We start from the raw sequence: 25,442 nt of genomic DNA, 5'->3' as shown, positions 1-25,442 counted from the left end.
GAGCCCACCAACTAGCCCTTCGCGCGGTCAGCCCCGCCCACTCCCGTCGGCCCCCGCGGGCCGCTCCCGTCGCCGTGGAAACGAAGGCAGCCAAGCGGCGCGGCGGCTTCCGCTCCTCCGCGCCGGGGAGGGCTCCGGCCGACCGCGATGCTGAAGGCCAAGATCCTGTTCGTGGGGCCCTGCGAGGTGAGGCCCGGCCGGCGGGGGCGGGGGCGGGGGGCGGGGCCCGGGCGGGCGCGGGGGCGACCCGGGGCTGTGCCTGGCGCCAGGAGCCCCCCAGGAGGCGGGAACCTCGTCCCCCCGCGCCCACCCGGTGTGCGCCGCTGGCCTCAGCGGGAACTTGGCGCCCCCAGACCTTGACCCGGTTTTCGTGAGGCCTGAAAGTCGTGAGTGGCGTTTTGGAAGCCGGGTCTAGGTTCCACGACTCTCCTTTGCCCGTGAGGTTGGCCCTAATGACCATGCCTGTGGGACAAGAAAAGCAGACTGTGTTCGCTCTCAGTGTGTGTATGGTGGTGGTAGTGGGAATTAAATCTACGTGTGGACGTCATACACAGGAATAGAGTCCCTTGGATTAAAGCTAAGTGTGGAAAACAACAACAACAACGTGGAAATGGCCAGTGAATAGTCTCCATCTCCTGCAAGCATCGCGATTGGCCTGGAGGACTTGTGAAAAACACAACGTGCCAGTCCTGCCCTAGGGTTTTGATTCAGTGGGTGTGGGAGAGGTCTCAGAATCTGCCTTTTACTGACGCTGTTCGTCCGGGGACCCCGCGTTGAGAATCACTGTAGTATGTGCATATACGGAGAGATGTGTTATGCATCTTGAGACAGGGAAAGTCGCCTCAAGCACAACACAAAACTGAGGAAGCCTTAAAAGAAATGACAGCGAAGTTGAGCCTGGGGAAAACATCTGCAAAATACATTACAAAGAAAGAATAGGTAGCAAGCACAGGGGAAGTCTCCAAATCAGTAAAGAGAACTCAACAGAAAACCGAACAAAGTCTGTGCGCATGAGTACAACTGGCCAGTAAGTATAAGAAGCTATTCAGCCTACAGTTAACAAGAACACAAATTAAAACAAGAAGGTGACCCTAATTTGCCCATCAGAGTGGATGCAAAAAGGTTAGAACACTGGGAACATGAAGCATGAGGATGCTCGTAAGGAAATGAGTACTTTAGGATTCGTTGATGGGGCATTGATAACAGCTTCTTTGGCAGTCCAATGATTAACTTTAAAATGTGCAATAGCTTGCAGGGCACCTGGGTGGATCAGTCGGGTAAGCATTGGACTTCTGCTCAGGTCATGATCTCCTGGTCTCGTCAGGCTCTGAGCTGTCAGCTGGAGCCTGGAGCCTGCTTCAGATTCTGTCTCCTTCTCTCTCTGCCTCTCCCCTGCTCGCACTCTCTCTCCCTCTCAAAAATAAACCAAAAAAAAAAATTTGTTTTAATGTGCATAGCTTGAGGCACCTGGGTGGCTCAGTTGGTTAAGCGTCCAACTTAAGCTCAGGTCATGATCTCACGGTCAATGAGTTCGAGCCCCGCATCGGGCTCTGTGCTGACAGCTCAGAGGCTGGAGCCTGCTTCCGATTCTGTGTCTCCCTCTCATTCTGCTCCTGCCCTGCTCACACTCTGTCTGTCTGTCTGTCTGTCTCTCTCTCTCTCTCTCTCTCAAAAAATACCCATTCAGCCTTCCCTGACCACCCAAAGTCCCTATGACGTTATCCTGTTTGATTTTTTAAAATTTTTTTTTAGTGTTTATTTATTTTTGAGAGAGAGAGAGACAACCTGAGCAGAGGAGGGGCAAAGAGAGAGAGAGAATCCGAAACAGGCTCCAGGCTCTGAGCTGTCATCACAGAGCCCAATGCGGGGCTCAAACTTGGAAACCGTGAGATCATGACCTGAGCTGAAGTCGGGCGCTCAACTGACTGAGCCACCCAGACGCCCCGATTTTTTAATTTTTTTTCAAATTGAGAGAGCGAGCAGAGAGAGAGGGGCAGAGAGAGAGAGGGAGTGAGAGAGAATCCTAGGCAGGCTCCATGCTGCCGGCATGGAGCCTGTTGCCGGGCTCAAACCCACGAACCTCAAGATCATGCCCTGAACTGAAACCAAGAGTCGGACACCTAATTGAGCCACTCAGGTGCACCATCCTGTTTGATTTTTATTCTAGTACTTAGGACTATTTTATCGTATGTGTTACAACAGCACCTGGCAGGATAGACACTTAAAAATACCTTACATACCAAACAGGCAGCTTCTTCATTTTCCCAGAAGAATCCTTCCCCTCAATCAGTTGGTTTTGGCTAACGTGTATATACACTTTAAGGACATAGACGAAATATATCAATACACCTTTATAATGTTTTATGTATACATTTAAAGGAACATTAAGATATATATTAATTTGGAAATGCTGTTTTATTCCATACTTGCCTTTCATGATAGCTTTTTTTTTTTAAGTTTTATTCATTTTGAGAGAGAGAGAGAGAGAGAGAGAGCATTCACATGAGCAGGGAAGGGGCAGAGAGAGAGAGAGAATCCCAAGCACAGAGCCCCACTTGGGGCTCGAACTCATGAACCATGAGATAGAGCTGAGCCGAAACCAAGAGTTGGATGCTTAACCAACTGAGCCACCCAGGTGCCCCTCGTGCCTCACGACACAGTTTTAAAATTCAAGCCCTTCTCCTGCACCTTGGACACCCAAGTTAATTTTATGACCAGAGCCACTTTTAAAACACATCCCAAAGCCCATCATCTGAGTAGTTTAGGATATAAGGACTTTTTGAATCTGTGTATGACCCTGTTCCTGGAAATGTACTCCAGCCCAAAGAGCCATTCCTACAACATCGGGCCATTTGCTTTATGTGTTCATCCTATAGATAAACATTCGTGATCTCCCCAAACATAACCACTCAACTGTGTTATTTTTAAGTGACATTTAATTTGTGAGGCTGCATGGTCGGGAAAAATTACTAACACCGTATTAAGCCCTCATCTTTTTCTGATTCTTTCAAGTGACTTCTACAAGCCCCCCAAACTGGCATTGATTGAAATTGTTCTAACCAAGCAATTGTTCAAAATAAAACAACTGAGAGAGCAGGGCCTAATTTCAGAGATTTTTACAAGGACTCAAGTGTAAGAGATTCCCTTCTGAGGAATAATTTGGGGGGAAGAAAAACCCCTTGTCTTATATCCGAGCATATACAATATTTGTTAAACGAATGGCACAAATGTATAGAAAATACCTGAAGACAGATCATAGTCATTACCTCTGGGGAGGGAATGGAGCGGACAGACGGATGAGTGTTTGGGGCGGAGGGCCCCTGAGGGCTGTTTTGTTACTAGCAATGTGTGGGACTTGTATTATCTAGAAGGAGGAACGGAGGAACGGCCCTGTGTGACGGTGTGGCACGGCCAGCCACTGAGGGACCCAGCTCTGCCTTTGAACTTCTCTGTGACCTTGAGGAACTCCCTTCCCCTTTCCGGGCCTCAGGGGAGGTTTCTTGATGCGGAGAGGAACGTGGCAGCAGACAGACTCACGCTAACAATTCCCTTCTGTTCTCAGACAAGTTAACGGAGAGCCAGCCAGGGACGTCAGTGTGGGTAAGGTCACCCAGTGGCAGAGATGGCATTAGAACCCCATGCACCCCGGGTCCCAGGGCAGGCCGTGCCCACCACGTACAGTAAGGCAGCGAGCTCCTCCCAAGCGGAGAGAGCCCTCTGCCGTGGCAATCCCGTGGTGGCCACCACGCCCGGTTCCAAGCCGGCTACTGGAGGCTCGCTTGTGGTTACTTTCCTGCCCTTCAGCACAGCCCTTTTATCATTTTCACTTCCACAGAGTGGAAAAACCGTTTTGGCCAACTTCCTGACAGAATCTTCTGACATCACCGAATACAATCCGACCCAGGGAGTAAGGTGAGCCCCGACAAATCTGTCTCCCCAAGGGCCCCCCGCTTCTCTGGGTGACGGTGGCATCCCACAAGTATACCATGCCCGAAGTAGAGATGCTGCCTCTGTTTTTATTTCTTAGGATCCTGGAATTTGAGAACCCGCACGTCACCAGCGACGACAAAGGCACGGCGTGTGAATTTGAGCTGTGGGATTGTGGCGGTGACCCCAAGTACGTACTTTCCTTTGAAGAGGGTTTGCTTCATCAAATGGCTCAAAACCCAGCTGCCCGCCAAGCACCCTGGACCCGGGCCCAGCACACTCCCTAGCATGTATTAGGGGCTTGATCGATTATTTGGTGATGGGCACCGCTCTTGAGAACTTTAAGGATCGGGTTATGACACAATGAGAAGTCATCTGTCAATTAACATGAAGACGTTATTTTTATAATTTTTTTGATGTTTACTTATCTTTGAGAGAGAGAGAGAGAGAGAGAGCGTGAGCAGGGGAGGGGCAGAGAGAGAGGGAGACACGGAATCCAAAGCGGGCTCCGGGCTGTGAGCTGTCAGCACAGAGCCCCACGTGGGGCTCAGACTCACGAACCGCGAGGTCGTGACCTGATCCAAAGTGGGGCGCTTAACCGACTGAGCCACCCAGGCGCCCCAAGACGTTATTTTTAAAGTCCCACAGGTAGAAACCAGAAGCACCTAACATCCGCTCTGAATCCAGTGCTGCCTTGCAGGTTCGAGTCTTGCTGGCCAGCCCTGACGAAGGATTCCCACGGGGTGGTGATCGTCTTCAATGCCGACACCCCAAGCCACCTGAAGGAAATCGACATGTGGTATTCCTGCTTCGTCCAGCAGCAGCTCCTACAGGACACTCAGTGTCTGTTGATCGCACACCACAAACCAGGCTCCGGAAGTGATAAAGGAAACCTGTCTTTGTGTAAGGAGGCTGGAATTCTCTTTCCCGCTCTTGTCTTGAATGTTCTGGTCCCTTGTATATTGTTCTGGGTCTTTGACACCAGCTGCTACGTGCAATTATTGAGCACCTGATGTGCCCTAGGCATTTGTTTTTCCTACCATGTAAATTGGCATCCCCAGCTTAGACGATCTGTCCGTCATAGCATCCAGGCCAGGAAAGAGACACTTTAAAAGCAGGCAGACACCAAGAGGGGGGAAACCTGGTTTTAGCCACTCATCAGTACTACTAGGGACATTCTTTCCTGACTGGTCTTTTCTCCAGAAAAACTCCCGTTAGCACGTAACACACACCATTACAGAGGTGACAAAGTGCTCATGGAAAATGACTCGCGATATTCAGAAATCTCTTCCTTTCTGGTGTAAGAACAAAGGGGACCTGGAAGTGGACGCCAGGTGGCAGTGTGGTGGCATTATTTATTGAGCACCTGTTATATGCCAAGCACTATGGTGAGTGCATCGGTAGAACCTTCATCTGTTAAATCATGGCAGGCAAAACCCACCTTTACTTTTGGACCCTAGAAAGTTAAACAAATTGGCTTCTGTTAAGACTCGGGTCAGCGGGAGCTAGAAATGGCCCCTGGTTCAAAGCTCATGCCTAATTACATTGTTTCCTCCTTAAGCACCCCCCTTGAACAAGCTGAAGCTGGTGCACTCGAACCTGGAGGATGACCCTGAAGAGATCAGGGTGGAGTTCATAAAGTATTTAAAGAGCATAGTCAATTCAGTGTCTGAAAGCAGAGACCGGGAGGAGATGTCGATTATCACGTGACCAGCCTTCATCCGCACTCTTCCGCGTTGCAGATGGGGTCAGCTCATTTCCCAGTGCACATCTAGAATCTCGTCCAGCTATTGATGTGTCCTCCCCGTGGCCGTAGAAGAGCTTTTCCTTGTCTGCTCTAAGGTACCAGTCTACCAGGGAGTTGACTCCTACCGTTCGTTCTCTATCCTTCGTTCAGTTGAGAAAATCCTATTGTCGAATGCTGATTCCTTTGCCCCAGATCTCTCCAAGAGCTGGAAAGCTGAGGTGTTTTTCTTTCCTCTTCCTAGACGTCAAGAGGAATTATAACTGTCCGAGCCAAACGATACAATAGTAGTTTTGTTTGTGTGTGTTGGTTTGAATGGGATTTTCGTTCCTTAATTCACTCAACAAATACCGACTTGTCATGTTACACTGTTCTAGCCGCCGACCACGTACAGCTTGAACAAAACATAAAAACCTCCACCCTCGTGGAACTGCCATTCTGTTCCTCTAGATAGTGGCGAGGTTGAGTTCAGAAATTAAGTACTGCACCTTAGATATGGGGAAAAGTTACGGATTCTGGATTTTCTGTAATTGGTCTAAAGCCCACGCTCCCATCCTCCTAGATAATGGGGAGACCTGGACCACACTTGAGGCCAGAGGAAGGTACAGTTGATCCTCATTCATGGGTTCTGCATTTGCAGATTGCCTACTGGCTGAAACGTATTTGTAACCCCCGGACCAACACTCAAAGCGCTTTCACCATTATTCAGAGTGGCAAAAAATCTGACCCCCAGGCACGCGCGTTTCCAGCGGAGGCTGATCAAGGCCACGCTCTGCCTTCTTGTTTCAGCTGTCATGCTGTAAACGGGTGTCCCTGTCACAGCCTGTTTAGCGCCACATTTTCACATTTGTGTGCTTTTCGTGAGTGGTTTCGCTGTTTAAAATGACCCCCGGACGTGGTGCTGAAGCACTGGCTGGTGTTCCTAAGCGTAGAAAGGCTGCGATGTGCCTTACAGACGAAACAAGTACTTTAGATGAGCCTCATTCCAGCATGAGTTCTAGCGCTGTCGGCTGTAAGTTCAGTGAATCAACAACACATATTAAATAAGGTGTCTTTAAACAGAAGCGTCCAGGGGCGCCTGGGCGGAGCAGTCAGTTGAGCGCCCGACTCTTGATTTCCGTTCGGGTCACGATTGCGGCGTGGTGGGATCAAGCCCCACATCGGGCTCCACGCTGAGCACGGAGCCTGGTTGAGATTCTCTCTGTCCCTCCGCCCCCTCCCCTGCTCACATGCTCTCACACTCTCTTTCTCTCTGAAATAAAAAATGATAGGGGCGCCTGGGTGGCTCAGTCAGCTAAGCGGCTGACCTCAGCTGAGGTCGTGATCTCATCGCTCGTGAGTTCGAGCCCCGCATCGGGCTGTCTGCTGTCAGCGGGGAGCCCGCCTCGGTTCCTGTCTCCCTCTCTACCCCTCCACAGCTTGTGCTTTCTGTTTCAAAAAATAACATCAAAAAATTTTTTGAATAAAAAATAAAGTAAAAAGAAATGTAAACAGAAGCATCCATAAAACAAGGTTACGTGTTGATGGCTGATGAAAGTGTGGTCAGAGGTGCACAGGAACACAACCCTGTATTTACCCAAAAGCGATGGTTCGGTATTCCCTAACCCAGTGTGCATGGTGACTTTACAGAATGTAAGGGCCGTGGAGAATGAGAATCAACTGTTTTTTTTAGATCACAAGACATAGAAAAACAGTTGATTCTAAGTTTCCAGGTTAGTTCAGTCTCTGGGATAAATATTTAATCAATTCAAGGTTCTAGTCCATTTCCTTGCAGTGTCAGGGTGTCCGGACAGTGTTTGTGCTACTATTGGGGCGCGTCCTCTGGTTGCCTTCCTGACCTCTGTCAGCATGTCACTGGCCACCCTACCGGCCGTCTCCTGTCAAGTGCACGACTGGCATGGCCCACGGAACATACCTCTCTGTATCTGACTCAAGCCTCCCTCTGCCGCTTCGTTATAAGGACACTTATAATTGCATGAAGTGCCCACCTAAATATCCCTCACTTAATCACATCTGCGAAGATGTCATGAAACAGCATGTGTCCCAGGGACTGGGACCCGAGATCTTCGGGGGCCATAATTCAGCCCACCCCAGATGCTGCTTGCTGCGGCATTAACGGAAGAGGAGCAGGCTTGTGGGGAGTAAGGGGAGATGACAAATGACCAGTCCGAGGTGACCCAGCAAGTTAGGGACAGGGACAGAGCTGGACCCCACCCACGCCCCTGCTCTCTCCCCTGTCCCATGGTAACGGGACAGATGAGTCCACCAGTGAACAAGGGAGAGAATGTCACCCCCGAGACAACCTAGTGAAGCCACAAGCACAGCACTCCAGGGCAAATAACTTTCCTTGAAGTCCAGGCACCCAGAAAGTGGCTTGCAAGTATGTTGCAGAGAGAACTTAGCCTTAGATTTCCTGACACCAGTCAACGATGGGATAGTACTGAAGCTGTAGCTTGCAAAGAAGGCTATGCGTGAGTCACTCTTATCACACCCTGAGTGTCCACATCTGGAAATTGCTCAGGGAAGCTGCTGGAGATCAGTATACTTTTTGTGGAACGGCAGAAGACCCTTGTATCCAAAGGGTAGGCGAAATTGTTAGAACAAAGAGTAGAGATTTGCTGGCAACCGAAGACGTACAAGAGTTAAAAAAAAAAAAAAAAAAAGATACCCATTAAAAAAGTATCTGTTTGTACCACTTAAGAAAATTATGCTGAACTATGTCTTCTAGGTCTTGACTTTAGCCTTCCCCACCTGATGGTTGGGACTATCTTGGCCTTGGCTGATACTTTCTCAACAGATGTATTCTTTCCTCAAGCAACAAATGAAGGATCCCGTTTTAAAAACCAAATCCAAAGGAATTAAATTAGCGAGGAGGGAGGAAACTCCTCTGCTTTTGAAACGGTAACAGATTACATGTTTTTGATGTGACTTCGAAACTGCTTTATCAGTTAAATAATTCTCTACATTTATGATACTGGCCATTCTTCCTACCAAAGTTAAAAGCCAATGGAAATGTTGTGTCTGCCAAGTATTCCCACTTCAAAAGGAAAGTTCTCCGTGCTTTGATGTGAGCAACACCTCATCTGTCTTCCTGCACTCTACGGCTCATTCGTATCTAGGCCTCCTGATAGCTTTAAAAAGTATGCCTCCTTCCTCTAAAGCCTCAGTGCAGATTTACCTCACACTTAAGCAGGTCTTTGGATGGGAGCATAATTTTAGTTTTCGGACGTTCAAAGTGCTATGTAAAATAAAAATAACTCACCTGTGTTGCATTTTGTCTAACTGGAGTTTTTGTGGAGTTTATACAGAACTATCCTTTTTTCCCTCTTTTGTGTGACTTTACGAGGCCTGGAAAACACCCACGTGTGTGTTACCCATATCATGTAATGAAATATTTTGTCCAGAGGAATAAAATTCTGATTTTGTCAAAGTATTTAGTGACTTGGTTTCTACTTATAGAAACCTATTTCAAGTACATTTCAAGAATATTTTGCAAATCCAACTACACTTGGAATTTAGCGCCCTTTTTGGGGGTGCAACGGTTAAAAGCAGGAAGTTGTGCTTTGCATTAAAAAAAAAAAGTGACAGGGCGCCTGGGTGGCTCAGTCTGTTAAACCTCCAACTCTCGGTTTCCGCTCAGGTAATGACCTAAGGGTTCGTGGGTTAGAACCCTGCATCCAGCTCCAGGCTAACAGCTCAGAGCCTGCTTGGGATTCCTCTCTCCCTCTCTCTCTCTCAAAATAAATATACAAACTTAAAAAAAAAGCAGTGACAATGGTTTTAAGGTATCAATCACAAATGAGATGAACAATCTAAATAGAATGGTCCTTTTTTTGAGAGGGGGAGAGAGCGCGAGCAGGGGAGAGGGGCAGAAGGAGAGAGACAATGTTAAGCAGGCCCCCACACGGGACTCGATCCTATGATCCTGGGATCATGACCTGAACTGAAATCAAGAATTGGAGGCTCAACAGACTGAGCCACCCAGGCGCCCCCTAAAAAGAATGATTCTTACGTATGAGGAAGCTAGTGTAAGACAGTAAGTTAGGTCAAATATATATGTCGGTCAAGGAGCATGGACCCAGACTTGATTCTATTAGCTGCTGAAGAGCCCTAAGCAGAACAGGGACAATTATTTTGGTGGCCGTAGAGACTAGACTTAGGGGAACATCACTGGGGGCAGGTCGACTAGGAAATGCGGAATGTCTGAAATACGGCATTGAAAACGGGACAGGTTCTGTAACTGTGTAGGAGGTAAATTTTGTGTTTGGTGGACAAGAAGGAAGAAGGCGACTCAAGCCCCCCTCTGCCACTACGTTCAGCTTGCCGGGTTTTTCGCAGGTGCTCAACGTAGTGACCGTTAATCAATGACTACGGTTCCCATAGGCCTAAGTGCAGCGTCGCCTGCATTTCCCGGAGGGCTGTGCGAGGCTCGCTCCGGCCCTGAGCGTCCGTGGAAAAGGTAAACAGGCGGGGAGCTGCTCCCTGCCGTTGCTTCATAACCAAGTTTCCCATTCTCCTTTCCTCCTCTATCCCTCTTCTCTGTCTCTCGCTCCTCTGTTCACGGGCTTCAGGAGCTCAAATACTCGGGATTTGTCTCCTTTAGCAACAGTTCAGTGCTACCGGTTCGGTGCCGCGCGACCGGAAGCGGAGTGCACCCGGGGCCCTCTGGGAACTGTAGTTCTGTCTTTCCATGGCCTCTCTCCGGCGTAAGGGCTCCGTCTCCTCGGACCCAAGACCAAGGCCTGGGTGGCAGGGACACGTGACCTGTCTGTTTGGAAGCTGTGGGGACTGTTCCTCAGGCCCAGACCGCCGACGGTTGTAGAGCCCACGAGCCCGGCCCGTCTCCGCGGTGAACGGCTCGCCGAAGAGGCCTCTGGGAATTGTAGTTGGGGGGGAGCCGGGCCAGTGCGCGAGGTCCGAGTTGCGACCGTTACTCGCCCCCGCGGTCGGAGAGAGCTCGGGGGTCGCAGCCACACCCGCCCTTCCGACAGAGAAGGCTTTGCCTCGGCTTTCGGGAGCCCAGGCAGGAGGGCGGCCGCAAGGCGAGGTGTCGGCCCTGGCTCAGGGGAAGGTAGCTGTCAGACGTGGTGCGGAGGGTCGCGCAGTGGGTCGTAGCGATGAGAGCGGCATGAGAGCGTGGCCTCGGGGGAGCAGTTAGTCCAGTCTCTTCTGCTAGAGAAGGAGGGACCGAAGCCCAGAGAGAGTCCACGATTTGCCCCAGAGCGAGGGTCAGGCCCTTGTCTGTGTGCTCACGCTTCCCTTTCGAGCACGGAGCACCGTACCTGGCACAGAACTGGCGCCCAAACGTCTGTTAAGTGGCATTTCGTTGTAAGAACAGGCAGCTGAAACTCTTCACAAATTACAAGATTAAAAAATAATCTTTTTAAAAAAAGAGGGAAGTGGACCTATAGATGAGTCTCATCAGCCAAATGCAACCTCTAAACTTTATTCGGATTATGGGTCTAACAACCAATTGTGCAATTGTTAAAAATCCGGGAAATGTGAACATTGATGGGCGATATGAGTCACTGTTTAAAAAGTTCAGCTGTTAGGGTTATGCTTTAAAAAGGAAAAGTGTCTTAGAGACACATACTGCAGATTTTACGAGTTAAATGATGTCTGAGATTTGCTTGGAAGATACCCAGTGTGGCCAGCGAGGGGAGACAAGAAGGGCAGAAAATAAAGAGCTATGAAAACTGGGTGAAGGATACTAGAGAGGGTGTCGTACTGTTTTATTCTCTGTAGTGATATTGAAAAGGACCATAATCAAGGGGTTTTATTTAATTCTATTGTGTTTCAGAAAGTTTCTTAAATAAGACGCTCAGGGAGAGTTTGTCTGAAACGAACCCTCCCACGGCACAAGTGAGCCTCCTTGGGGACTTCTCCAGTCAAGAATGACCACAGCAGTGACTGGGGGCTGTGTCCCAGTGCCTCGGGATCCTTCAGAAGCAGGACAGAATTCTGACCATGAAGGTGGAAGCAGAGGACCACTCGTAGGGGAAAGACTATGCTGCCAGGTAATCAGCCTCCCAGCCAGGAGCTGGCCTGTCCGCACTTCAGAGAGTTCTAGACCCGGGAGGCTCGGGACCCCACCCGATTCTGCGATGGCTCTAGGAGCCCCCGCCAGTGACTGAGGACACAGGGACAGTCTGCAAGTTGCCCATCCTGGAGCTGCTGGTGCTTGAGCAGCTCTTGGCCATTCTGCCCAGAGACAGTAGGGCTGGGGCGGGGAGGGCACCCCTGGGCGACCAAGAGGAGGTGGGAGTCGTGTGGAGGGTTCCAGTGAGAAAATGACCCAGGCCAGCAGGTAGAAGAGAGAACTAACTTCTGAAGATAGGGAGGGGTAGGTCTTCCAAAAGAAAATGAAGGCCACGTCTGTTTTGACCCTACACCGTGTCTCTGTGTTCCTCTTCTCTCTTCCTGGTACCTTTGAGGATCAAGTTCAATCACTTGATGGAATGAAACATAGGATCATTTCCTAGGTTGGTTTGTTTGTTTTTCCTGACATTCTGATTCTCATTCTTACCAAGATGTGCATCGTTTAAGTCATTATTTAAACCACTGAAATTCGAATCATTCTCTATGGAAACTAAAAGACATATTCTTCTATCACAACACACAGTCATGTGCATGTTTCACATTTCTGGCTGAACTGCCCAATCCCAGAGCTCCTTAGCTGCTGTGTTCTTGAAACTTCAAAGGAAGGACTTCACCGTATCCCTTCTGTATACCTTCTTGCTGAAAGGCCAGCAAAGACTGTTTTTAGAAAACTTGTTATCTCTGGAGACAACTAAATGCAAAGTTTGGAAAATTCTCCAGCTCAGCAGACGCCTTGGCTTCACCCTCGTAAGAAACCCTGAGTGAGAACTGCTCAGCTCAACTAGAAGCCACTGGGGAGAAGTTAGGTTGGATTCAGAAAAACTGGAACTTCTGGGGGGCGCCTGGGTGGCTCAGTCAGTTAAGTATCCGACTTTGGCTTAGGTCATGATCTTGCAGTAAATGAGTTTGAGCCCCATGTCGGGCTCCGTGCTGCCAGCTTGGAGCCTGGAGCCTGGAGCCTACTTCAGATTCTGTGGCTCCCTCTCTCTCCCCCTACCCCACTCATGCTCTGTATGTGTGTGTGTGTCTCTCTCAAAAATAAACATTAAAAAAATTAAAAAGAGGGGTGCCTGGCTGGCTCAGTTGGAAAACGTGTGACTCTTGATCTCAGCATTGTAAGTTCAAGCCCCGTGTTGGGCGTGGAGATTACTTAAATAAAATCTTTTTTAAAAAATACACTGGAGGAAAAGGTCTAACAAAACATTATCTTAAAAAAAAAAAGAAAAGCAAGTAACTACCTTTATTTCCTTTAGAGCTCCCACTGTTCTTACTGGTCTCCAGGACAGGAGGTTTGCCAGGGGGAGACGGCTCCCCATGCCCAGCAGGGGAATCAGCACACTTGAGCCCCAGTTCGAACGTGGATCTTGGGAGCTCTGCACCAGTGGTAGGAGGCGGCATCCCCTGGGGAGCAGGTCAGAGTCTTTGATGTTTTTCCTGGACACTCCTGTGTTGAAAAGCAGGACAAAACACACAGCGTCCAGACCTGTGCTGGGAGTTGAGTGTGATCATCCACCTGGCATGAGACCTCAAGTCCAGGACTCAGCGAGGTCCTGAGGTCATTGGAGCACAGCAGAGAATGTCAGGTCATCCCCCAGTGCCCCAACCACAGCGGCGTGGCCTTCCATTTCCTGGAGATGGTCACGCTATCTGGCTGTTTTGAATTCTGGTGTGGTAGCATTTTAGCTACATGGCACTCCATGGTATGGCTCATGGAGACCTTTATTGACGGTAATAGCACCTTTCTTCTTTCCATCATGTAGCCTCTACTCAACATTTGAAGGGAACCCAGCAGATCCAGCCACCCTGGGTGTATGGAAGGGAGGCCTGCTCTGGGGAAAGGCAGGCAGTTGGGAATCAAAGAGAACGACCCAACAAAGCATCCATCCCAGCCAGAAGGAGAAGCAGGCAGGGTGGAGGGGCTGGACGCACTCCTGTCCCTTACTTCAGAGAAGAGGCATGACATCACCGTTCATTTGCCCCCAATTCTCAGAACTCAGCACGTTGCTTTGTACCGGGACTCTTAAGTGCTCATTGCAAAGCCAAATACCACCGCTAGGGGGCTGCTGCTTTCGATCGGCCGCGCGTCCTGATCTTTGCCTGAGCAGGAGGGACGGAGAGGGGACTTAACAGATTTGGACGCAGTGGACGCCCACGTCAGGAGAACATCACGCCCCGCCCTGTGGAAGTGTGGTTTTATTGAAAAGCTCCCACACTGAAATAAGTGACACACTGGACAGCTTCTAGAGTCTCCAGTCACCATTGGGATCCGTGGGACACGGTATTAGAGGAGGCCAGACTCCTGCATGACATTCCTCTGGTGCCCACCAGAATGGATGGATGGGGGGTGTTCAGGTATTGAAATGCTTGTGGACTGGCTGGTAAGCAGCTGCTGGTCTGTGTCCCCAAGTGACCTCCCGGCCTCCTTGGCACCCCAGCGACTCCTCCCTGACCCTCGGGACCTTTCTAGGGTCAGGCATCTAATGGTCATCACTCGCTCGTACAAGAGGCCCCTGGGTCTCCAGATGAGATCATGACCTGAGCCGAAGTCAAGACGCTTAACTGACTGAGCCCCCCAGGGTCCCCTCATAACCTTTTTAAAAAAAACACGATTGGGGCCCCAGGGTGGCTCCATCGGTTGAGCATCCAACTTTGGCTCAAGTCATGATCTCACGGTTTATGGGTTCGAGCCCCGCATCGGGCTCTGTGCTGACAGCTAGGAGCCTGGAGCCTGCTTTGGATTCTGTGTCTCCCTCTCTCTTTCTCTGCCCCTCCCCCACTCATGCTCTGTCTCTCTCACTGTCAAAAATAAATAAACGTTAAAAAAATTTTTTTAATTAAAATATAAAAAATATATGATCATTAACTAACTGGAATTTAAATAAAAATTTGGAAGAAAAAAATGGATGATCAGTAATTTTCTATAACTTTATTTATCATTGCTGTATCATATGTTATCGTTTATTCAATCCATCCCCCATGGCAGGTGTGTTTTACTTCCACGGCCTTTCTCTGCAGAGCAAACAGGTAATATTTGGATTTTCCACAGATAATTACAGACGGTGGCCCGAGGAGTAAGGACGAGGCGTTCAGCTCATGTCGGGAACTTGCTGAAAGCAGAACCCACAGGTGACTTCACAGGTACCAGAGCTGGGAGACACCTCGGAATGTTCCAGTACCTTAGACCAGCATTAGGGAACCTTCAGATGGGAGGCCAAGCAGCTGCCCCGCCCAAAAAAAGAATTTCAAGCAGGAGAGAGAAGCAGCAGCCATGACAGTGACAAAAGTGACCCACACTGCAGGCCAGGTGAGTGCCTTGTTCCGAGTCAGAAATGTTGTGCAGAGACCCCATACATGGAACATGCGTGGCCACAGTTTCTGGGCAGACTCAGCCCTCAGTCGGCATCAGCCCGCACGGGAGAGGACCCTGGACCACTCCAAGTCGGCCACTCCTTCAGGAGGCCCCGTCCCCAAACATGGGCTTCGGTGTGGCCCTGCAGCCAGTGGGGTTAGTGCTCCCCGGGCGTGGAAGGGCACAGGGAGCTGGCCTGGGCAGCGGCTTGTCCCCCAGCCGCTCCACTGTCACCTCGGCCACCCAGTCTCCACTTCAGCCCCCTCTTGGGCCACTTTTCTCTGTCCTTCTGCCTTTTCAAAAAAGTGATAATACACTTACTCTCTTCTCAACAAAAGTAATACATGTCTGTAACAGAACTGTTTATTTTTATTTTTTTAATCTTTATTTATTTTTGAGAGAGAGAGAGCAAGCGTAGGGGAGGGGCAGAGAGAGAGGGAGACACAGAATCTGAAACAGGCTTCAGGCTCTGAGCTGTCAGCACAGAGCCCGACGCGGCGCTTGAGCCGTGAGATCATGACCTGAGCTGAAGTTGGACACTTAACCGACAGCCACCCAGGCGCCCCTGTGACAGAAAATGTTAAATACATCTGAACAAAATGAAGAAAAGAAAATTAGTCATCTGTAACATTGACTGTCCTTGCAGCATTTGTTTCTAAGCCTCCATACACATTTTGTCCAGTATTCAGATTTCTCTAAAAAAAGGGCAAAAAACAGGCGGGGAACCTCCTGGGGGCCACAGCTACCCGCCTCCGGGACTTCATCTTACCTGCCTTTCAGGGTGGGAACCAAGACAGGACGATGGCAATACCTCTCTCGGCCACAGGAGGGGGGTGTTTGCTCATGCACGTCCTGTGCTTTCTGCTCGGGTCCAGAGCTGGCAGCTGCCGGCTCCCGTCGAAGGCACCGCAGTCAGTCCTCGATTTATGGCTCCTACTGCTCACTGCATCTCTTGGAAACCTTCTTGGTCCACGAGGGGCAAAAGGACAGAAGTCACTGTTTCGCCACATCTGCCTGAATCCTCGGACAGCTCTCTCCTCGCTGTCGCAGCCTGGGGCTGCCCAGGAAAGGGGTGAACCACCAGCCTCCTGGGGTCATCTCCACGCTTACCCCCCTTCACGGTTTCCCATCGTCCTCGGTCCTCCGGCGCTGTTGGCTCGCACACACTACGCTGGCGGCCTTCGCGCCCCTCTGCCTCTGCTCCATCGCACGGCACACCCTCCCGCGTGTTCCTCTCTGCACCCCAGGCTGATGCTTCCTCTTTCGGGTTTGGCCGGCCCGTTGCTTCTTCCCAGAAGTCACTCTCGGCCCTGCGAGTCTGGGCTACGCGATTCTCCTCTGTGCTTCCGCGTGCTTCCCTTCCAAAACCCATAGCGTGCTGGATCGTCCACCGCCCCCTAGAACGAACTGAAGCAACGTGAGGGCCGGGGCCATGTCCGTCTTGCTCACTGGCATCCCCGGCGCCTGGGGCTCCGTGGGGCTCCATCCGAGTTCGCTGGATGGATGAAGGAGTGAGCGAGTGTGCCTTTCCCTGTTCCCTGAAGTAGAGTCTGCAGACGCCAGTCCTCGTCCCTCCTTCCATCCCCCTCCCCCCAGGTCACCAGGTACCGCTCCGGTCCCCTGTGTCTGTGGAAACGCACCCCGAGGAAGATGCAGTGCTGAAGGGCAGCTGACTGCCTGTGGCGGCGGGGAGACAGAGGCACGAGGAGCGGGACACCCCTGGTGTCAGACCCCGGCTCTGCCACTTCCCGGCTGTGCCCGTGCCTCATTTTCCTTATTTACAAGGTGGTGCTGACGGTACCGGGCTTGCAGGGCTGCTCCGAGAAGTCGAATGCTAGCCTGGCCGGCGGCCGGCAGTCACGAAGTCAGACCTGTGCCTCCGTCTCCCCTGCGCACTCTCCCGAGGCACCCCCCCGCCCCCCGCTATCTCCGAGGCACTACCCTTTTCCCGATTCCCTTCTCCTTTCCCCACGGTCACCCACACCGCTTGTCACTGACACCTCCCCGTCCCGTGTCCTTTATCCCCAGCACGGGTAATAGCACCAGGCACAGCACAGACGGGATGCAGGAAGGGTGCCCGTGGCGTGGCTGGATGGATGGAGGGACGAGTGAACCAGTCACAGCAGCGCCTCTGGGATGCGTTCACCGGTGGTGGTACGTGTGATGATAGTCACCAGTGGACAAGTGGCCTCCTGCCTGCCGGATGACACCAGGGACAGGTGGGGCTTATGTGAAGGCAGGCTGCCAGCCACACCCTCATGAGGCCACAGCAAGAACAAAAAAGGTGACACCACCCTTGACTGAATGGTCAGGAAGGAGGAGGGGCGATGAGGAAACATCGCAGCCATGTGGAAAGGCCCAGAAACACGGAGCCCCAGAGCCCTGGTTCTTCTCTTCTGCTCAGCGTTGTGGACCCCAAGGACAACACATGCGCGACTGACCCTGAGCAAACAGTCCTACAGGTGTCTGCATTCCTTACAGATAGATGGTCTGTGGTCCCACCACTGGGGCTAAAAGTTCAAGTTCCAGCCAAATCCTTCTCTAGGTTTCTTCCTTCCTTTCTTTCTTTCTTTCTTTCTTTCTTTCTTTCTTTCTTTCTTTCTTTCTTTTTAATGTTTATTTATTTATTTTGGAGAAAGCACAAGCAGGGAAGAGGCAGAGAGAGAGGGAGGGAGACACAGAGTCTGACGCAGGCTCCAGGCTCTGAGCTGCCAGCACAGAGCCCGACTCGGGGCTCGAACTCACGGACCTCGAGATCATGACATGAGCCGAAGTTGGACGCTTAACAGACTCAACCCCCCCAGGCGCCCCTCTAGATTCCTTTCATGGTGCTTTTCTCTGATATGAACATTTTCCATGCGGCAGCCCCCTGCGGGCCCCCGTGAGCTCCCTCATTCCGAGGAGCTCCAGCCAGGATCTTAGGGGGATGAAGAAAGGCTGACTTCTCCTCAGATGATCATGGCCCTCGATTCACCACATTTGAAAGATTTAGCTCCCGAAGGGCTCATCTGCTGTAGGGCGAGGTCTGTGCTTTCTCAGAGCATCGCTCCTCTGCTCGCAGAGGCCAGTTTCTCCCGCGTGACACCCGGGAGGTTGGGCTGATGTGGCTTGGGCTCAATGTGTCCCGCGCGCCCCTCCCCTGTGACTTTCTCGTCTCTGAGAGCTGCTCGCCTCCTCCTGAGGGTTTTCCTCCGTGGCTGCCATTCACAGAGACTCTCTGTGGGATGGATTAGGAAATGAATGGAAATTTTCTCTTATTCATAATAACAGTCAGAGATTTCCTCTGTACGAATTCTTTGACATCCTGCCAGAATCCTGCCCAGATGCGCGGCCACGCGTATCCTCCCAGCGGAGCGAGGTTTGGGCTTCGTGGTTTCCCAAAGCAATGCCTTTATCAGCGTAAAGCCTCTCGGGAGCGGCAGCACCCCCTTCGAGGGTGGCCCCGTGGTTCTGCTGTGGCAGGAAGGTTGAGTGTTGGAGTCCACAGGATGTCCTCAGTCCTGGCCTCATACCGTGATGACACCATAGGAAATGAAACTGTCACAAGTCCCATTTCCATGGGGCGGGCACCCGGGTGGCTCAGTCGGTTAAGCGTCTGACTCTTGGTTTCAGCTCAGGTCATGAGCTCACGGTTGTGTGAGAGCCCCGTGTTGAGTCCGTGCTGACAGCAGGGAGCTGCTTGGGCTTCTCTCCCCCTCGATCTCTGCCCCTCCCCCGCTTGTGCTCGCGCGCTCTCTCTCTCTCTCTCTCTCTCTCAAAATAAATAAACTTTAAAAAAAAACAACAAAACAAACACCAAGGTCCCCATTTCCAAGAAACAAAGCTCTGTGACTGCACCAACCTCCCGGCCTCTGGCTGTCTCCTCTGGTGATGGCTGAGCGAGAGAAGGCGCTGCGGCTTGAAGCCTTTCTTTCGCGAGGGGGTGATGGGCCAGCTGCATTCTGAGCGCCCGTGGTCACGGCCCATGTCACGGGTCCCCCCCGGAGGGCAGGCCTCCCCAGTGCTCTGAATTTGCCCACCCTCCTGTCCTGGCCCAAAGCCCGCCTCTTCCCTGAAGCCCTCCCGGGACTCTGCAGGCCTGCAGTTAGACTCCCCGCTCCGTGCTTCCATAAGAATTCACGGCCCACAAAACGCCCTAGCCAGCACTCACGCAGTGTTCTAGGCCTTCATGACCTTTCTAGGCCTTCTCCTTCTCAAACAGACTTAAAGGAAGCTCTGTGAGGAAGAACCACGTCTCGTCCTTGGTATTCTCCGTGGCTCCTCTGAGCACCGCGGGACTTGGGGTGGAGACTGGCTGTGGCTATGGACGCTACGGTCCAAGAGGACGGGCTCGCCGCTCAGCGAGGTCGTGGGTGGAGGCACACCTGTGACTGAAGACGTGGCCTGCCTTCCCTGGGACGGTGGCCGGCTCATGCAGGAGGAAGGTGACCTCGTCCTTGCCGCCACCCCTTCCCCCCCCCCCCCCCCCCAACCGCAGGCAGCCTTGCCACATTCGCCCCGATACCCGGAAGCTGGCCGTTGCTTCATCCCCGTTGCCTCTGCCGCTGCCTGGGAGTGCCGTTGGGAGGGGGAGGCAGGGAACAAGCAAGAAACGGGTATGGTCGTGAAGCCGTCCGCGCAGTGTCCTGGTTAAGTACGGCAGGCGTAGGGACCAACTCTCAAATATGAACTTGTAGCTCTTTCAGGGCAAGGCCTATGTCTGAAGCAGCTCTGTGTTCACAGTGCCTGGCTTAGCACCTGGCACGTAGTAAGGATTCACCCGGCGTGGAGCGGGCAGGTGCTCCCGTAGTTACCGGCAGCCAGGGAGTTCGTGAAGGTAACAGAACGGACGTTAGTGACCGTCCTGAAGTACCCCCTCCTCTGAGCCCCCCTACCCCCAATGAGTGCCTCCTCCCCTTGGCATATGGCGAAGGCCTGGGTCCCAAGCACAGGACGCACACAGCGCCCCTTTTCTTTCGTTAGCTGCAGAGTCCCTGCCTCCCCTGTGGACAAGGGACAAACCCTGTGTGCACATGCAGGGTTTCGTACAGCCTCGGAGCTCTCTTCTGCTTTCGTTTAAAGCTAGTAAGTTAGAAATGTTGTTGGCCAGATCGTAAGAGCTAGTCCCAGATGCTGGCCGTGCTCATGGAACCCGCATCTCCTGGGAGCCCGGGCTGCTGCTAAACTGCTGGACCCCGAAGCCAGTGGAGATGTGAGCACGCCACTGAGGGCTAAGGAGAGAAAGAAAAAGAAAGGGAGGGCCCTTGCCGGCCACCCCTCTATCTGTTGCCAGGGGCCTTTGCGCTCACGCGATTGTCCCGGGGCGGGAGCGCAGCCGCCGCCAGGGGTCTCCAGGCTTGGAAGCTTGGAGCTGGAATGTCATTTCCAGATTTCCAGTGGGTCTCTGGAGTACTCTCTGAAATTACTCCCCTGATCACCATCCCAGCGCTCGACCAGATAGAAATTCATGCAGGCAGGTAGAAGGGATGGAAATAGCTAATCAGGTGAAGGCATTGGGGGTGCAGGGCGCTGGAGGGGCAGGTGACTCTAAGCTCGCCGCTCCCGGGGAACTGGCGAAGCTGCTCCAGAGGCTTCTAGAAAACGCTCGAGAAACCAGGTCTAGAAAGAAAGCCATAAAGGGCTTCATGATACGTAAAGGCCCCCCGTTTCCCTGCTGCCCCCCACCCCGTGGAGGACACCAGTGGAGCCCCGCTTCCAGAAAGGCCAAGCCAGGCTCTTGGTCGCTTGCTCAGCAGCCGGTTCTCCTCACTGGGCCTCGGAGACACTGGGCACGAGCGTGAGGCTCTCAGGGTAACAGCAGCCACCCTGCATCCAGTGCACACACTGCCAAGGGCTTCAGGCACAATGTCTCTCGTGACCCCCCAACAGCCCTGGGAAATAGGATGTTCCTGTCCTGGTGCTAGAATGAAGAAAGGAACTTAGAGAGGTTAAATAATTCACCCAACAGCACGCAGCTGCTAAGTGGAGGGGCAGAGGCTCAAATCCGGGTCTGCCCCTCTGTGCCTGAAGGTTCTATGTGGCCCGTTGTGGGATTGTTCCTTGCGTCACTGGAATCGCCAGCCCGCTTTCTGCCCCTGTTGTGTGGCCGCATCGAAGTGGCCCTCCGTCCACAATCCCTTCTGCAGCCTGTCAGAGCCAGAAAATGGCCTCTAAGAGACCAAGTCTAGTAGGTACTGAACCTCCCGATGCCGGTGACAGCCACGTTCGCGAGAGACCTCCCACTTCCTGCCGGCAGTCACTGGAATTTCTGCTTTGGGGATTTGGGGAGACACTCAAGTCACACAGACACAAGAATCTATGATTCTGCTCTCGATGCGGCGAGTCAGGGAAGCAGGCCGAGCCTCTAGAGCAGGAACGAGTTAGGTCTGCGCAGCCGTGTCTGGGCCTCAGCTGGAGCGGCCCAGGTGGCTGCATTTGGCTAAGGTGGCCGGACTGTGGCCCGAGTTCAGGGGCCTTGGTTCTGTCTGCCAGCTGGATTCCTCCTCTTCGTGTGGCGTCCGCCGGAGTGGGGCCAAAATGTCCAAAATGGCCTCTTCACTCGTGTGTCCGGGGCTTCCGTGTTCTCCCTTGTGGCCTCTCTCTTCACAGAGTGACCGAATCTTCGCACAGCGTTGCTCCGGGCTCCGCAAACCCACGATCCACGCTCTTCGGTGCCACCGAACCGGCCTTGCCCCGCGTCCCTTCTGCAGGGGCGCTGCCGCCTGGGGGCTGTGTTGTATCACATGACCCTGCCTCCTCGCCCCTCCCCCCCGACAGGTCATCGGACCAGGACCCAGTAGAGGCTGGCCAATGACAGTCGAAGTCCCCTGGCTGGCTCAAAAATTCAAGGAATGCCAGTTAGACCAATCAGGTTCCCCTTTGGGGACATTGGCACCAAAAAATCAGACAGTATCGTCACAGTGCGTGACAGGATGTCGGGAGGGCCAGTAGGGCCTGGATGGACCCATGTGCTGGCCAGGATTAAACTGAAGAAGAAACTCGGGACATAGAAGAGAAACAGGCTGTGACACGAGAGAACGTACTGAGCGTGGAGGGAACCACGAGCCTGTTACTGGTGAGGGGAGAGAGCAGGGACTCGCCAGAGCAGAACCGAGACCTGTGAGAGGCCGAGGAGGAAGTCAGCCCCAGGGCACCCCAAGTGCCTTCTGGTCCCCAGGCCCAGCCTGGCCGTGTGTGTTATGGCAGCAAGCCCGTTACTTACTCCCTTGGCTGTCAGGTGGCTTTGAGGTGGGCATGTGACTTAGTTCTGCGAATAAAAATTTATGAGGAAATGGCTTGAGGACCTTCTGGGAAGAAATTTGCTTTTTGATTAAAGGGAGGATGGTGAAGAGGCCTGTCCCTCCTTCTTGCCTTGAACGTGGATGTCGGAGGACATGATACTTAGGACTGTAGCCGCCATCTTGAGACCCCGAGGCAACCAGACCAAAGGAAAAAGCCAACATACCAAGGTTGGCCTAGCAGACAGACAAAAAGAGCCTGGGTCCTTGATGATATCGTTGAGCCACTATACCTATCCTGGAACCACCGGCTTCCAGTCTTATTGATATATTAATTAAGTGTCCTTATTTTCTAAGCAGATTTCTGCTATTTGGAACTAAGGCATTCTTAACCAGTATAGCAGTCTTCTGAACCCGCCCGTCACCAACTCCTTTGAGCACCATGGTTCTTGGTTTAGATCCAAATGGAAACCCACCCGAAACTTAGCCAGTGGAAAACGTACTTACATGGTAGGAAATACAGGTCAAGATTTCTCACAGCCTACAGAGCAATTCTAGCGCTTAGTCCCAAATCCCAGGGCCTGTTGGACACAAATGAGGAAAGATAGACTCAGGAAAGATCTAGATACATAGCGATGAGTCTTCTTCTAAAATGAGGCTCAGTGATGAATTTGGGGATGAACAAGTTCAGTGGAGGGAGAGAGGGAGAGCCTAAGCATGGGCCAGAAAGCCATGGAAAGCACGTGGAGGGAGCAGCGAGCTTGAACGGGCAAATGGCAGTGGGTCAGATCACTTCTGCGGGAGGCCAGGGTGCACAGCAGGATTTTCTAAGTGCCAAGTACTAGCTGGGAGGGGCTTATGGCAACTGGAACTACACTGGGGGGAAACTAGGCATTTTAGCGAACCCTCCTGCCAGCCCTACTGGCATTTTAGATCCTCTGAGGAACAAGGTGGCCTGAATTGTGGCCCTTCCCTGTGTGCGGGCGCTGCCCCCCTGCCCCCCACGCTCTTCACTCTGTCTCTTCACCTGTCCCTTTTTCTCCACCATTTCTTCCTGTCTTCCCGGCAAAGCTAGGAGCCCGAAATGCACAAGGTCTGAATCTCTTCTGCTCAGTTGCAGAGTAAAGATAGTGAGAGGCAAGGATGTCTTTAGGAAACATTGGAGCTTCATCTGGGGATCATGTGAGTTAGCTTGAGAGGAGGGAAGCAGTGGGCTGCTAAGAACTAGATGAAACTTTCTTCTGCCCCAACTCTGATCGAGCCGTGGGGCTGGGGCCGGGGGGTGCTTCTTCAACACACCGCAAGAAAATGTATGGTCCTTCCTTCCCTCATGAAAGGGAAGCTGAACTCAAGAAGAAGTTGAACTCAAGAACTCTAGGCCTTCCTCTTTCGATTTCCAGTTTCAGATACACAAGAAAGATAAAGGGGCGTCCTCCTCAGACGTTCAGAACTTGAAGAAGTCATCCGTTTGGCATCTCCAGATCATCAGTAGTAGAGGTGTGGCCCATGGAAGGTCATCGAATGAATGGGGCCCAAACACGGATGTGTCGCGATGACATTCGAATTTGTGACCGGCAGATTGTGCCACTAAGCCTCGTTGTGCCACTAAGCCTGTGTACCGCGGGGATCCTCCCCACCGGGGGCCAAAACCAGGCCAACCCTGGTGTTTGTCTGCTGTGTTACTTCATTCATTTAGCAGAAGTGTACTGAATGCCTAGTAGAATTATAAGCCAAGCATATAAAAGCAATGGTACTATTAGGAAAATACGTTACTAAAGACAAAGACAATTCCTGACATAATCAGAGAAAAGAACGAAAGCTCAGGGGTGGATGAAACAAAAAGTTTAACCCCCTCCTTTGATGTGATTGATGCTTCAATGTGATATACTTAGTAAATGCTGACTTCCCCGCCCCACCCCCAGTTGCCCCATACATTGCAAGGGTTTCTCTGAAATCCAGTAAGGAAAAGAACTGAAGGCTTTTCTTCCCTCTTGGTAATCAAGGTTTTTTCTCCAGTATGAATTAGCCTGATTACGGATTAAACACCCTCCCACGGTCTGTACAGCACAAGAGTGTCTTTCCCGTGAATTCTCCAGTGACAAGAAAAGGCTGCATGATCCCTAAATGACTTTCCACATCGATTATACTCACAGGCTTTTCTCCCAAGGATGAATGATCTCGTGTTCAATACGCTCCGCGCTTCCCCTAGATAGTTCTCCATATTCATCACACGTGACCAACTCATGTCCCCACTAAGCTAGCTGACGTCGTCTAAGGACGAGCTCGGGTTGAAGGCTCTCCCTCACCCATTATGCTCGCAGAGCACCTCCCTGCTCTGAGATCCCAGATGTCTAATTAGCTCTGAGCTTCTCAAAGCATTTTCACAGCCATTACGCACATGTGGTTTTTCTCCAGTGTGAATTCTCTGACGTTGAATGAGCTCTGCTTCCCTGAAAGCCCTCACATTTATTGCGTCTGTAGAGTTCCTGTTGTTTGTGAACGAGCTGATTCCGTGTGGTACTAGAATACTGGCAGACGCCTCCCCAGATCAGGATTCTCTGCAAGAGAAATGTTCCAGCATTCAGTAGGATGGGAGCCCCCCCCCCCGCCCCCCGTCGTGAAAGTTGCCTGTATTCATAATGAGGTGTTCTCTCCAATACGGATACTGGAATACTGAATAAATTCTGACCTCTGATCTAAGATCTGGTCACATTTATTTTGGGGTTTTCTCACTTCTAAAATATACAGGTGGGGGGCACCTGGGTGGCTCAGGCGGTTAAGTGTGCGACTTCAGCTCAGGTCATGATCTCACAGTCCGTGAGTTCGAGCCCTGCATTGGGCTCTGTGCTGACAGCTCAGAGCCTGGAGGCTGCTTCGGATTCTGTGTCTCCCTCTCTCTCTCAAAAATAAATAAACATTAAAAAAAAATTTTTTTTAAAGATACAGGTGGAAGTGCAAATTATCCCCATATTCATCTCACTCGTGGGATGGGGTCCCTGATGGTTTTCTGGAAAGTCTCCATATTCACAGACGTCTCCACGCTCAGGGACCAGGTCGTCCTCCCACGGGCACCTTCTCACTGCATTCACCTGCGAGTCTACTGCTG

General features: G+C 51.7%; 1 protein-coding gene and 1 long non-coding RNA gene across 4 annotated transcripts; both read left to right on the top strand.

Annotated features, from left to right (window-relative positions):
- The first annotated feature begins 62 nt into the window (after window positions 1–62).
- IFT22 (intraflagellar transport 22) lies at window positions 63–5,951 on the top strand. 2 transcript variants are annotated; one of them, XM_042921152.1, is made up of 5 exons: window positions 63–186; window positions 3,836–3,912; window positions 4,028–4,117; window positions 4,628–4,830; window positions 5,489–5,951. In XM_042921152.1, exons 1-5 carry the CDS (start codon window positions 148–150, stop codon window positions 5,635–5,637), a joined length of 558 nt encoding a protein of 185 aa, XP_042777086.1. In that variant the 5' UTR covers window positions 63–147; the 3' UTR covers window positions 5,638–5,951. The 2 variants fall into 2 exon arrangements, with proteins under 2 accessions (XP_042777086.1, XP_042777085.1); XM_042921151.1 differs by having other exon boundaries at window positions 4,568–4,830.
- A 4,189-nt stretch (window positions 5,952–10,140) lies between these two features.
- LOC122209374 lies at window positions 10,141–25,036 on the top strand. 2 transcript variants are annotated; one of them, XR_006197572.1, is made up of 4 exons: window positions 10,141–10,742; window positions 11,472–11,688; window positions 14,817–15,074; window positions 19,321–25,036. It is a non-coding gene; the product is annotated as an uncharacterized LOC122209374 (long non-coding RNA). The 2 variants fall into 2 exon arrangements; XR_006197571.1 differs by lacking the exons at window positions 10,141–10,742; window positions 11,472–11,688 and having other exon boundaries at window positions 14,639–15,074.
- The last annotated feature ends 406 nt before the right edge of the window (window positions 25,037–25,442 follow it).

Source organism: Panthera leo, chromosome E3 (assembly GCF_018350215.1).
Source record: "Panthera leo isolate Ple1 chromosome E3, P.leo_Ple1_pat1.1, whole genome shotgun sequence".
NCBI classification, from domain to species: domain Eukaryota; kingdom Metazoa; phylum Chordata; class Mammalia; order Carnivora; family Felidae; genus Panthera; species Panthera leo.
Note: the sequence above shows the minus strand (reverse complement) of the source record. Positions and strands in the feature narration are given on the sequence as shown.